Genomic DNA, 13,114 nt, shown 5'->3' with positions numbered 1-13,114 from the left:
TTATGCATGGTGTGTGACTTGTATGGTGTTTACCTTCTTTCCCCCCCCAATACCAGTTCCTTCTTCACCTTTTGATGATTCATTAACCAGAAAATTAACAGCTTTGGTTTTAATTTGCAGGTGAAGAAAATGAAGGGGAGAAAAAGAAAAAAGACAAAAAGAAAAAGAAGGAAAAGGATGAAAAAGAAAAGAAGAAAGCAGGTCCTAGTAAAGCTACAGTCAAAGCAATGCAAGAAGCACTTGCAAGGTTAAAAGAGGAGGAAGAAAGACAAAAAAGAGAGGAGGAAGAACGTTTAAAACGGTTGGAAGAACTGGAAGCCAAGCGTTTGGAACAAGTATGTTCTTTCAGATTAACTATGTAGACTTTTTTTGTGAAAAGGCAGTGAATAGTTAATTTTCAATCTAAATTCAAGATTGTTTTAATGCCATCTGTAAAGGAGAACAAAATAATTGCTACTCTATCTGATGCAGCACAAAAATACATAATAAGATGAAGAACTTAATAATAAAAAAAGAAAAATGTAAATATATTAGATGTTCTTATACATTTCTGCATAAATATGATGCAAAATCAGATCTTCACAAGTCCTAAAACTAGATAGAGAACCCAATTAAAGCACAAAAAAATTATACTTTTTCATTTATTTATTGAGAAAAATGATTCAATATCACATGTATTTGTTGGAAAAAGTATGTGAACCTTGGCTTTCAGTAACTGGTGTGATCCCCTTGTACAGCAGTAACTAGAATTGAATTGAAAATACACGTGGGCTAAGATGTTAACTGTCCTGTGCTATCACCAGTGGGATCATCAGTTGATCTGCCACCTGTCTTCAGGAGTTTCGGCCACTTATGATCAAGACTCCCTCGAGGGGGTGGGCCAGCAGTGCTAAAGCACCACCTCCCACTGATGAGCTTAACAACTTGGCATCTGCCTCTATCAGAGTTGTTGGTCGCTTCCATGCAACAGAATCCAGACGAGTTCAGTAACTCTTGATCAGTCCTGCACATCAGCTTGGAGGAATCTTAGGGCATCCCTCCTTACAAAACTGCTTCAATTCTGCAATGTTGGTGGGCTTCCTTAAATGAACTGCTTGCTTCAGGTCCTTCCACAACACTTCTTTAGGGTTAAGTTTAGAACTTTGACTCGGCCATTTCAAAACATGAAATTTCTTCTGCTTTAACCATTCTTTGATAGACTGACTTGTGTGTTTAGGGTTGTTGTCTTGCTGCATGACCCACTTTCTCTCGCGCTTCAGTTCACGAATAGATACTGACTTCCTGTAGAATTTGCTGGTACAATTCAGAATTCATAGTTCCATCAATGATGGCATGCTGTCCTGGTCCCAAGGCAGCAAAGCATGACACTGCCACCACCACGTTTCACAGAGGATGACATTCTTATGCTGGAATACAGAGTTTGCTTTTTGCCAAACGTAACACTTCTCATTTAAGCCAAAAAGTTCTGTTTTGGACTTGTCCATCCACAGAGCATTCTTCCAATAGCCTTCTGACTTATCCATGTGGCTTTCTGCTTGCAATCCTGCCATGTACACCATTGTTGTTCAGTGTTTGCCTGATGGTAGACTCATGAACACTGACATTAGCCAATGCAAGAGAGGCCTGCTGCTCCTTAGATGTTGCCCTGGGGTTCTTTGTGATCTCCTGGAATATTGCATATGCTGCTCTTGGAGTGCTTTTTTTTGGTCAACCACTCCTGGTGAGAGTAACAACGGTGTTGAATTTCCTTCATTTGTACACCATATGCCTGACTGGATTGGTGGAGCCCAAACACTTCAGAAATGGCTTTGTATCCTTTTCCTGCCTGGTGAGCATCAACAGCACTTTTTCTGAGGTCCTCAGAAACCTCCTTTGATCAAGGCATGGCACAGTTCCTAATGGTTTATGTTCTTTAAATGGGGCAGGGCCTCCCACACACACCTGATTGTCATCCCACTGATTGAAACGCCTGACTCTAATTTCCCCTTTAAGTGAACTGATAATCACATACTTGTTCCAACAAACACCTGTAATATTGGATCTTTTTTCTCAATAAATAAATGAACAAGTATAATGTTTTTTGTGTTATTTATTTAATTGGGCTTGCTTTATCTAGTTTTTGGACTTGCATGAAGATCTGATCACATTTTAGGTCATATTTATGCAGAAACAGAAAAATTTCTACAGGGTTCTCAAACTTTCTGGCACCACTGTAGCAAATGTTGGGGTGGGAGTGGAATGGACAATCAATTGGAGGGAGTCACTCTTACTAACTGAAGAGGTGTTCTGCAATGCAGGCATCCAGTATGTATGTCACTCCCCTATTGTAGAGGCCACTACTTTGTGAATGAAGAATCTCAAATTGGAGGAAGTACAAGTAAATCTGTGCTTCACCTTAAAAAAAAAAGTGGTTGTGATTTGAATGATGAGGATAATGGCCAGTTGTTTTATTTGCTCTGTTTGCAAACTAATCTGCCGTGTGAAATGAATTGGGTATTGGTGGCAGTGAGCCAGAGTATCTTAAGGCTGACAGTCTCATCAAAATACCGTGAGAGCAAAATGTGGCTGGTGGTGACGTCAACTTGAAGGTGTTGGAAATTACAGATGATGACCAATTGAATGTGACGGCTTGTATATGAGATGTAATCAGACAATCCAAGGCTTGCTTTAATCAAGTGAGGTACGCTCAAGGCTGTCTGACCTGCTGAGTATTTATAGCATTTTGTTTTTATTTCATATCTTTTAACACCTGCAATATTTTGCTTTTGGGATTAATGTAGATATATAAATGTGTTGTAGAGAGGATGACTGAATAATGAAGTGAAACATTGAAGATGACAAAACAAAATTGCATTAAAATAATTAAATTTGGCAATGTATTATCTAATGTATACTAGGTGAAAAGTTAAAATATATTCACTGCCCAAAATACATTTTGCTAAACAGTGTTACCTTTTCACTCAGGTTTACTAATAACCTTTTTGAGATAGGGAAGATGCTTGAATTGTCTTGGTTGAATTTTTAGAATTTCCCTGTGGTCAAGTTCATTTTGTTGATCTATCTGAAAACCCTTGCAAGTTTTATTGTTGCATGATTAGGTTGCCAGCAAATACTTTGTTAAATGTGCTAACATTTTTGGATTTTCAGGAGAAATTAGAACAAGAGCGGAGAGAAAAAAAGAAACAGAAAGAAAAAGAAAGGAGGGAACGTTTAAAAAAGGAGGGGAAACTGTTGTCAAGATCCCAGAAAGATGCCAAAGCAAGAGCTGAGGCCACACTAGAGCTACTTCGTGCTCAGGGTATGTATAAAGTAGAAAAATGTTACGTTTAAATATATAGCGATAAGGCACCTGAGGTACTTGTATCTCTGACTGTGATTGTTCTTGGCAAATTTTTCTACAAAAGTGATTTGCCATTGTCGTCTTCTGCACATTATCTTTACAAGATGGGTGACCCCAGCCATTATCAATACTCTTCAGAGCTTCTCTGCCTTGTGTCCATGGTTGCGTGACCAGGATTTGTGATATGACCATCCACCACCTGCTCCCATGGCTTCATGTGACCCTAATCGGTGCGGGGGAGGTGGGCTAAGCAGGTGCTACACCTTGCCCAAGGTTAACCTGCAGGTTAGTGGAGGGAAGGAGTGCCTTATACCACCTTTAGTAGAGACATATCTCCACCTAACTACTCAAGTGAAAACACTACACTTAATGCTAATATCAGAGCTAAATCTGCTTATTATGTAACACAAATAGAGTTTGTACAAAGGCAATCATTAGAAGCTATATAAAATTTAAGGCCAGCAAAGTTGGAAAGAACCATGGGATTGTTGTCTAATACTAATTGTCTAATTTAGCAAGGAAGAATAACAAAGTTGTGTTCTCAGTCTAAAAAGAAACCTGTGAGGTGATCTTGTGGAGATCTACAAGCTGTTATAAGGGAACGAAAAGGCAAATTTAGATTTTACTTGAAATTGCAAGATTATAGAACTAATGAAAAGATGACATCAATACATTTTTTCCTGAATTAAATGATGTACAGAATAGACATTCGAATGAACTCGTGAGTGGAAAACCCTCAAAAGCATTTGAGGTGAATTGTGAAATTTCACTGAATGGAGGAATTTATATGTTCCAAATTCTCATCTATAACTGCCTAATGTTGCTTAAAGGATTTTTGACAACTACCTACTCTCTGAGGGGTAACTTTTCTTATTCTTACAAATATGTAACCTCATTTTAAAAATAGTGGCTGCTGATTACTGTGGATTACCAAAAGCTGGCTTCCATTGGAATGACATTTTCAGAGAAAAACTAAATTGAAAATTTACAACTGTAAATCAAAAATTTACTTTGATTTGTAGGTGTGGATGTGCCATCCAAAGATTCAGTGCCAAAAAAACGGCCAGTCTATGATACACGGAAAAAGAAAAGACAGCAGGAGAACAAAGAAGAAAGCAAGGAAGAAAATAAGGAGGAAGATAAAGGTATGTGTTTTGTGTATAGTTAGACGAAGCATCCTAAATTATTAATGTTTTTGGATGAGTTTAGCCACTTCTATAAAGGTATGCAATTACAAGTACTCAGTTTGTTTTACTGTGGGTCTTAACACCATGTATTTGGTAAGCATGCATTAAGGATACGTGGTTGTCACTAACACTTCACATAACATACAGCAGTTACTCCTGAAAGTCAGAGATATCTTTAAGGTATATAAATGAGGAGTAGTTATTTTATATTAGTTACTGTCTCTTTGAGTTTACTTGATAGGCAGCGAAGAGGAATGATGGTGGGAGGTTGCAGTTGGAGTATTCAGTGAGAAATTTCATTGTATTATTTTCTCAGCTTTGTTTTTTTTTAAGAAGCTAGGCTTAGGCAGCATACGGTAGATCAAGCAAAACATTCCCCAACTCAGGATAAAGACTGCAGATATGCAACTTCCAGTTGTGAATAATCATGGACATTTAGGCTTCTAATTGGTTGAAAAAGCTTCAGTAAGATTCTTATCCTCAATGATGGCAGAAGCCTGTAATACTGAGTCTGCTGCAAGTAAGTTTGTCATTGTATCTGAGCATACAATACTTGTGCATTTGACAAACTCAACTTTGAGTACATAAAGGTGGACATGACTTTTAGTAGTCAGTGTGCTCAAAAATCTTATGTTGTGCAGATTTTTTTCCTGTGACAAAAGTATGTGCGCACTGAATGCACACGTGGCATAGTTTATGTAGGTTGACAAAATATTTGACATAAAACTGCACAGAATAACAACAAAATAACATACATATTTAAGTCACTGAGTTATTTTTTCTCTCTTCTTTGGCATTCACCCTTCTTTGTAAACTCTATCTAGACTAATAGAACTTCCATCTAATTGATAGCTTTTGATTCTCATTAATATATCCAAAAGACATTCACTTAAACGGTTTCTCAGCTTGTTTTTGACTTGATTCATTAGGCCTAAACCTCGCTCACAGTCCGCACTAGACGCAAGAAAGGTTCCCCAATGTCCATCAACTGCGCAAGGGCGCAAGACTGTTCATTTTGAAGTACAAATGCCACCATTTGAACAAAGTTTGAAATCAGTTTGGATTTAATTTTTTCTTGCAGAGAAAATATGAAATCATTAAACTGTCTAACTATTACAGTATTTTCAGCTAGAAAATCATGACATTTTAGACATAAGGCATTAACTTGTTCATCGCCAAATGTGAAGTCACAATCTGCAATTGCGGAGACATCAAAAGCTGACCATTCTTGTACCTCATCTTCAGGAAACCTTTCTTCTAAATGAACACAAAGACTATTTCTATTTATAAAAGTCAACAGCGAACTTGTATCTACTGTGACGTTTTCTTCATGTTGTTGGCTTAGCAAAACATTAACTTTGTCAGTCCACGAAACATTGTCTCCCAGATACTGCTTTCTTATCTCGTTAATTTTGCCTTGCGCAAAATGAAGTGAATCAATCGGTGTCGGGTCACTCTTTTGCAGAATCTTGCACAGTGCAGCCAGTTCATCAAAGACATCAAAGGTGAGGTGACATAAATTAGTGAAGTGCATTGTGGTATTTGAAAAACCAACTAACTAGTTAACAGAAACATTTAGCTAAAAGATTATTTTCAATAAGTATAATTATTAATTACTACATTATTTTAGGTAACTAACCTTTTGTGCGCACATTAGTTTCCTTTGTGTGCTGGTTGAAAATGTGTGTGCGCATGCACATAGTTTAGAGGGAACATCGATTTTGGTTCAGTTTCTTGTTAATCATGGAAAGGTTAATGATGCTAATGCCTCTGTATATCAAGGTTAAGTGGTTACACTCTAGTTGGACTCCATTGTTTGAGATGATTGTTGCACAGCTCCTTGTAGAGCAATTATGACTCGCCACTTCTCAGTCCATGCCTGAGCATTGCTTAGGTTTTGCCATGTGCAGGCAGGAATGATTTCATTTGCCGAGTTGCTGCAAGTAGAGTTCCTTAACACTACATTTCATCAAATAACATTGAAGACAATCACTGTCACCTCAACTCTGGAATTCAGCTGTTCACTCTTGCCTTGTTCAAAGCTATAGTGAGGTTTGGAGAAGAATTGCTCTGGCAATATGTAAGTTGTCCAGAAGTCCGATTTGATAGCACTGTGGACCGCATCTTCCATTCACTTCAACAGGTGGACAGTAGACTGGGCAGGAATTAGTTACATTGGTTTTGCTGTTTTATTTTTGTGAATTGAACCTTCCCGGGTAATAGTTTACAGTGTTAGGTACATTTAGGTAATTTTACTAGAGCAACCTGGCTTGATGGATGGCTAATTCTGGAGTGCATGTCTACAATGTTACAGCTAGGTGGTGTTTCATTCCATATCCTTTCTCAAGTCAGAAGGAATGGCTGAGAGAACTAGATATCATGTTGAACGAATTGTATTGGTGCTGGTGGGAATTTCAAGATGAAGGCCAGATAGATCATCTACTCTGCAATTCTAGCTGAATATGTTTGCAAATGATTCAGCAAGGCAGGGCTAAAGGCATAGCTTGATATTACTACCGTCACCAAGGATGGTACTATTCTTGGAGCCCCCAACTAACATTGGGGGTGTTAAATTGTTCATCATCTTTCATTAGATCTGATCTAGGGTTGTGGCATGCTGGGTTCTCACTGTTGCATGTTGTATTTGCTGTTTCACATCCCATGTAGTTGTATGTTAGCGTTTCATTTTGGGTAAGTTTGCTCTGCATTCTTTGTTGAGCCAGGCTTGGTACTTTAGCTAAACTGGAATGGTAGGGCAGTGGTCAAAATCAGATTTATTATTGCTGATTTAGATTACATTAAGTATGTTGTATTATGGCAGCAGTACAGTCCAAAGACTAAGAATTACTCTAAATTACAAAAATTAAATTAAAAAAAGTAAAATTGGTGGACCTTTCAGAAACTTGATGGTGAAAGGGAAGAAGCAATATCTGAATCATTGAGTGTGGGTCTACTACAACTACAGGATATATCCTGGCTGGTGAAGGTCCTCAGTGATGGATACCACTTGAGGCACTGCCTATTATTGATGCCCTCAATGATGGGTAAGGTTATGCCTCTGATGAAGATGGCTGAGTCTCTTGTGTTTCTGTGCATTGGAGCAACCATACCAGGCTTTGATGGAATTACTCATAGTACTCTCCACCATACGCTTGTAGAAATTTGTAAGTCCTTGGTAACATTTTAAATCTTTGCAAATTCCTAACAAAGTAAAACTACTGGCATACCTTTTTGGATTACAACAATGTGTTGGGCCCAGGAACTTGAAGTTGCTCACCCTTTCTAAAGCTGACCCCTCAATGAGATCTTGTTCTCCTGTCTTCCCCCTTGCTTTGTTGGGTGCTAGAGTTGGTCTCCTGACTTGGTGAGTCTGGGTAGTCTTGTTTTGTCTGGTGGATTTGGAGCTCCTTTCCGGGGAACGCACTGAGATGGTAGTGCGATATTAATACGCAGCAGCCTTTCCGGACTCTGGATTTGGGGATTGCCAAACATTATGTGGATTTTCTGGTGTAGTCTGTTTTGTCGTGTGCTTTTGTGATATCATTCTGGAGGAACATTGTTCCTTTTTTTTTAACTGCATTGCAGTTGTGGTTTCTAAATGACAATAAATCAAAATTCAATTCAATTAAGTCACCAATAAATTCCTTGGCCTTGCTGGCATCGAGTGCTAGGTTGTTGAGTCACCACTCAACCAACCATCTATCTCACTCTTGTGTGCCTCCTCATCACCATCTGAGATTCTGCCAACAACAATCATGTCATCAGTCCTTGGCCACAGAGTCATGAGTGTAGAGCAATGCCTCAAGGAAGATCCTTGAGGTGTGCTGGCATTAATTGTCAGCAAGGAGAAGATCCACACTGACTGGTTGTCTAGTGAGGAAGTTGAGGTTCCTGTTGCAGAGGGAGACAGAGGCTTTGGTTTTGAGGCTTGAATTTGCATGACTGAGGTTAAATTGTGTTCATGTCATTTCTGCCTAGAGGGTTCCCAACCTTTTTTATGCCATGGACCAGTACCATTAACCAAGGGATCCGTGGACCCCAGGTTGGGAACCCTCTGGCCTAGATAAGTAGATGTGAGTAGGATGTTTCAAATAGTGGGGGAGTTTAGAACTTGAAGGCACAGCCTCAGAATAGAGGGATGTTCCTTAAGAACTCCGATGAAGTGGAATTTCTTTAGCCAGAGGGTGGTGAATCTGTGGAACTCATTGCCACAGGTGTCCGAGGAGGCCAAGTAATTGAGAATATTTAAATAGAAGGTTGATAAGTTCTTGATTCATCAGGGCATCAAAGTTTATGGGAGGAAGGCAGGAGAATGGGGTTGAGAGGGATAATAAATCAGCCATGAAGGAATGGTGGGGCAGGCTCAATGGGCTGAATGGCCTAATTCTGCTCTTATGTTTTACAGTCTTGTGGTCTATGGTATAGATGTTTATGATACTTGAGTACAGTCATCCCTCCTTATTCGTGAGGAATGGTTCTGTGACCTCCCTGTGGATACCAAAAAACGCGGACGCTCAAGTCCCTTATTTAACGTGTCTCAGTGCAGTGGACTTTAGGACCCAGCGGAGCTCAAGACCCGCCGGCCTTGGCTGCTGGTGAATCAGCAGTGTTTCTGTTCCGTTGACGGAAAACGATCACGATTGAAAATACAGTGGAAATAATAAAGTGATCAGAAAGAGGTGAACCGCCACCGGTCATTGGAAAAGTGTTAGGCTACAGTCCATCAACGATTGGAACAATTTTAAAGGATTAAGAGAGAATAATAGAGCATGTGAAAGGCCTTGCCCTGATGAAAGCTACAATTATTACTAAGCAACGCAGTGGTTTAATTATTGAAATAAGTGTTTTATATGCATGGAAAGATAAAATATATACCATGACAAACATTTGACTAACTGGTGCTAAATAATACCAGATATACCTGTTCCGATTTACGTACAAATCCAACTTAAAGACTGCCTGTACTTTAAATCATCTTTAAATTACTTATAGTACCTAATACAATGTAAATGCTATGTATATGGTTATTATACTGTATTGTTTAGGGAATAATGACAAGAAAGAAAAGTCTGTACATGCTCAAACAATGAATGCTGGAGAGAGAACTTCCGGGTTTTCCCGAACCACGGTTGGTTGAATCTGCGCATGCGGAACTGGCAGATAAGGAGGGCCAACTATATTCAGGCTTATAGCAGTGAAGTGACATCTGTCTTTTGCTTTTTTTAAGTTAAGTCTGTTGTTAGTTCCTATTTCTGTAACAATTTCTATGTACTTGTATTTAAAACCTTTTAATGGTTATCGTGAAAATATAGACACAATTTAGAACGAGTGATTTTTAGCTATTTTTTAATTATATTTCATTTTTTGATCTCTTCATTGTTACTTCAAATCAGATGACTGACATAGAAAAGTTCTAGCTCTAGAGATGTAGTTAGGTACAGCTGCGTTTGCATTTATCTGTCTTCATTTGTGCAACATATCTGGCCCTAATACATGCTAAGAATATAATATTCACCTTATTACAGAAGCTTTGAAGGTCAGTCCAACCCAGCTACTTGAAGTTGAAGAATTAGATGTGACGGAGACACCAGAAATAGCTTCAGAAGCTGTAATAGGTTAGTAGTTTTATTTATTATTTCTGCGCAAAATGCTGCAGCCTCTTGTGTTTATTTCTGCTATGAATACGTTGAACTCATGAGTGTCTTGCTTTGCTTCATACCAACGTAGTCAAGTGAAGAGCAAATGGGTACAGTAGAAATAGCACACCCTTTGCTTATATATTTCTCCAATATCGTTATTGGATTAGGTTAACACAGGACAGAATAGTGATGAGTTTGACTCCATATTTCATGGGTTAGTTGAGTGAAAAGGAAGACTTACTGGAACATTGACATGATTGGAATAGATGTAAAGGACAGAAAATCAGAGAAAATAAAACCATTTACTTGAATGAATAGTGTACCCTTTTGCTAATTTGTCTCAATAAATATATTATTTTGAGAATCTATGAATGGAAGTGAAAATTAAGTTTTAAAATGTGGTCACTTAAGTTTCACAGAAAACCAGTTGAAAGTCCATCACCTTCTCGTTTGTACTACTTGCCACCCCATACTTTCTTATTCTAGCTGCTTCTCCCTTCCTTTCCAATCCTGATGAATGGTCTGGCCTGAAATGTTGACTTGTTACTCCTTTCAATAGATATTCCCTGACTTGCTGAGCTTCTCCAACATTTTGTGTGTTACACTTAACACATCAAGTGGAGTTTGTCCACTACCATTTACAGAAAATATTGTATGTAATTCCTTGCAGAATTTGGAATGTTCATAAGCTTCTTTACTTTTTACTTTCGCTGATTTAATATAACAGCCTTTACCTACAGTGAAAGTCTTCATGTTTATTTCGATTGGGATTCTACTTAGCAAAGCTTCATGTTACAAAGTTGAATATTTTCACATTGCTATTTGAAATCCTTTTCAAAGCACCCAAGGAAAAAGAAGATGACGCTGATCTTGATGATTGGGAAGCTATGGCAAGTGATCATGAACATGAAAAAGGTATGTATCCACTCCATTTCTTCCCATCCCAAAAGTTTTTAAATGAATTCAGAGTGCAATTGGATCTTTTGCTATAGATACTTTTTCTCCCTTTTAAAAAAAACCTTATTTAAAGTATACCTGGTGTTTGACAATAATTTAGAGATTTTTTTCCACCAATTGCTTATCTGTCTGGTATCGTGTTTATAGTTAAGTGGATTCCTTGGTTAATACTATTAATTTAATTAATACTTTTGAAACATTTTTGATTAGAAGTGAAAACAGTCCACATTGAAGTAAAAGAAGATGCTGAGGTGGAGGAATATGAAGATGATGAAGAGGAGGAGGATGATGATGAAGAGGAAGAAGAGAGTGAAGATGATGGTGCAAGTGAGGAGAGTGAGGCTGAAGAGGAAGAGAAAAGTTTTGATGAAACTAGGACAGTATCACAGAAAGTGGGTAAAGAAACTGAGATGGTAAAGAATGATAAACCAAAACTGTCAAAAGAGGTTAGCTCAGATTCTGAACTTGAATCTGATTCAGACGATGGCCGGACAAAAGAAGAACGAATATATGATGAAGCAAAGCGACGTATTGAGGTAACGTTCTGCTTAATCTTTAAATCAAAGCAATCATAGCATTTCTGAACAGGTAAGGATTATAATGCATTGCTACATGCAAGTTTTATGTTCGATGAGATGAGCACACTTCTGGAAAGATGATCATTCATTCTTCATTCTTATCTGTCCCTGAACCAAGAGGCTCCCCAGGACATTTCAGAATATGAAATGGATTTCATTAGTGAGTCTCTTCTTGCCTTTATTAGATTGTATAAGGATGACACATTTTCTAAAGGGTATTGGTGAACCAGATGTTTTAATCATCATCATTACTCAAACTAGTTTTCTATTCCAGTTGTATTTCTCAAATTCAAATTCCTCAGTTGTGGAATTTATATTAGTCACGCTAGATCAAACTAGCTTTGGGCTTCCGTTTCCCTGGAAATTTTAAACAATTTTAGTGTATAGGTTAACAATTTTTAATGTTTTCTTTAAATTTAATAAAACTAAGAAGTCTGAAACAGTTTTGGTGCAAGATTCTTGAACTGAAATGTACCTGTTTTCCCTTCCACAGATACTGACTGACCATTTTCCATTATTTTGTAATTCTGTCAGTATTTTGTTTTAATCCATTAAATTAATGGTCACATTTTTAGAAATATCAGGATTAACTTATCACAATAGCGGTCAAGGGAATTTGTAATTTCTTCCATTCATGAGGTGTGGATATTGGATCAGTTGGAAATTTTCAAGACGGGTTCTAAGGTTTTGTGCTAGAGTTTTGAATTCATTGAGTAAAGGCAATTGAATACATTATTCAAGTCCATGTCTGCATGCAGCACTACCTGGACAATTTTTAAGAATGGTTTAGTAAATGGCCAGTGATCTTTATTCAATACCATGACCATCAGTAAGAGTTTTGCCACTACCTTTGATATTCATCAACTTCATCACTGCCAAATTCTACATTCTTAATGTCCTGATCTATTGATCTGAAACTTATTTGATCCAGCTGCATAAAGACTAACTATGTGAGTATCTTGGGATCTCTCCATTCATATGTCATGGTGATCGTTCCATTCATACACCCATAATGCTACATAGGGATTATCCTCAAAGTATAGGATGTTGTGTTACAAGATGGCATATCTTCAGGAGTGATTGGAAAGGGCATTAAACACTGGCCTTGTCAATAGCCTTGTGTATGGACTAAATGCAATAGTTATGGTACATGAGCCATGTTTTTAGTTCATCTGCAGAGTGACTTGTTTTCTGTATTTCTGCAATTTGAATAATAAATTGTATTTGTATGTGCATGTTCCAGATTTTTCAGTTGTGTTCTTTGATTTCAAATTTGAAAGTGTCCTTTTTTTTTGCTTTCTCAGAAACGCAGAGCAGAAAATGCCCTGAATGTAAATACTGAAAAACTGCGAGCACCAGTTATTTGTGTTCTTGGACATGTAGACACTGGAAAAACCAAAATTTTGGATAAGG

General features: G+C 37.8%; 1 protein-coding gene across 1 annotated transcript in view; it reads left to right on the top strand.

Moving 5' to 3' along the window:
- The window catches only part of eif5b (eukaryotic translation initiation factor 5B), a 70,648-nt gene that overhangs the window by 14,725 nt on the left and 42,809 nt on the right, over window positions 1-13,114 (top strand). The window contains exons 5-11 of the mRNA XM_059964471.1: window positions 121-335; window positions 3,148-3,298; window positions 4,363-4,485; window positions 10,053-10,142; window positions 11,007-11,081; window positions 11,334-11,659; window positions 13,006-13,113. Coding sequence (XP_059820454.1) covers window positions 121-335; window positions 3,148-3,298; window positions 4,363-4,485; window positions 10,053-10,142; window positions 11,007-11,081; window positions 11,334-11,659; window positions 13,006-13,113 — 1,088 coding nt within the window. The remainder of the gene's footprint in view (window positions 1-120; window positions 336-3,147; window positions 3,299-4,362; window positions 4,486-10,052; window positions 10,143-11,006; window positions 11,082-11,333; window positions 11,660-13,005; window position 13,114) is intronic.

The sequence above is a fragment of the Hypanus sabinus genome, chromosome 3 (assembly GCF_030144855.1).
Source record: "Hypanus sabinus isolate sHypSab1 chromosome 3, sHypSab1.hap1, whole genome shotgun sequence".
Taxonomy (NCBI): domain Eukaryota; kingdom Metazoa; phylum Chordata; class Chondrichthyes; order Myliobatiformes; family Dasyatidae; genus Hypanus; species Hypanus sabinus.
Note: the sequence above shows the minus strand (reverse complement) of the source record. Positions and strands in the feature narration are given on the sequence as shown.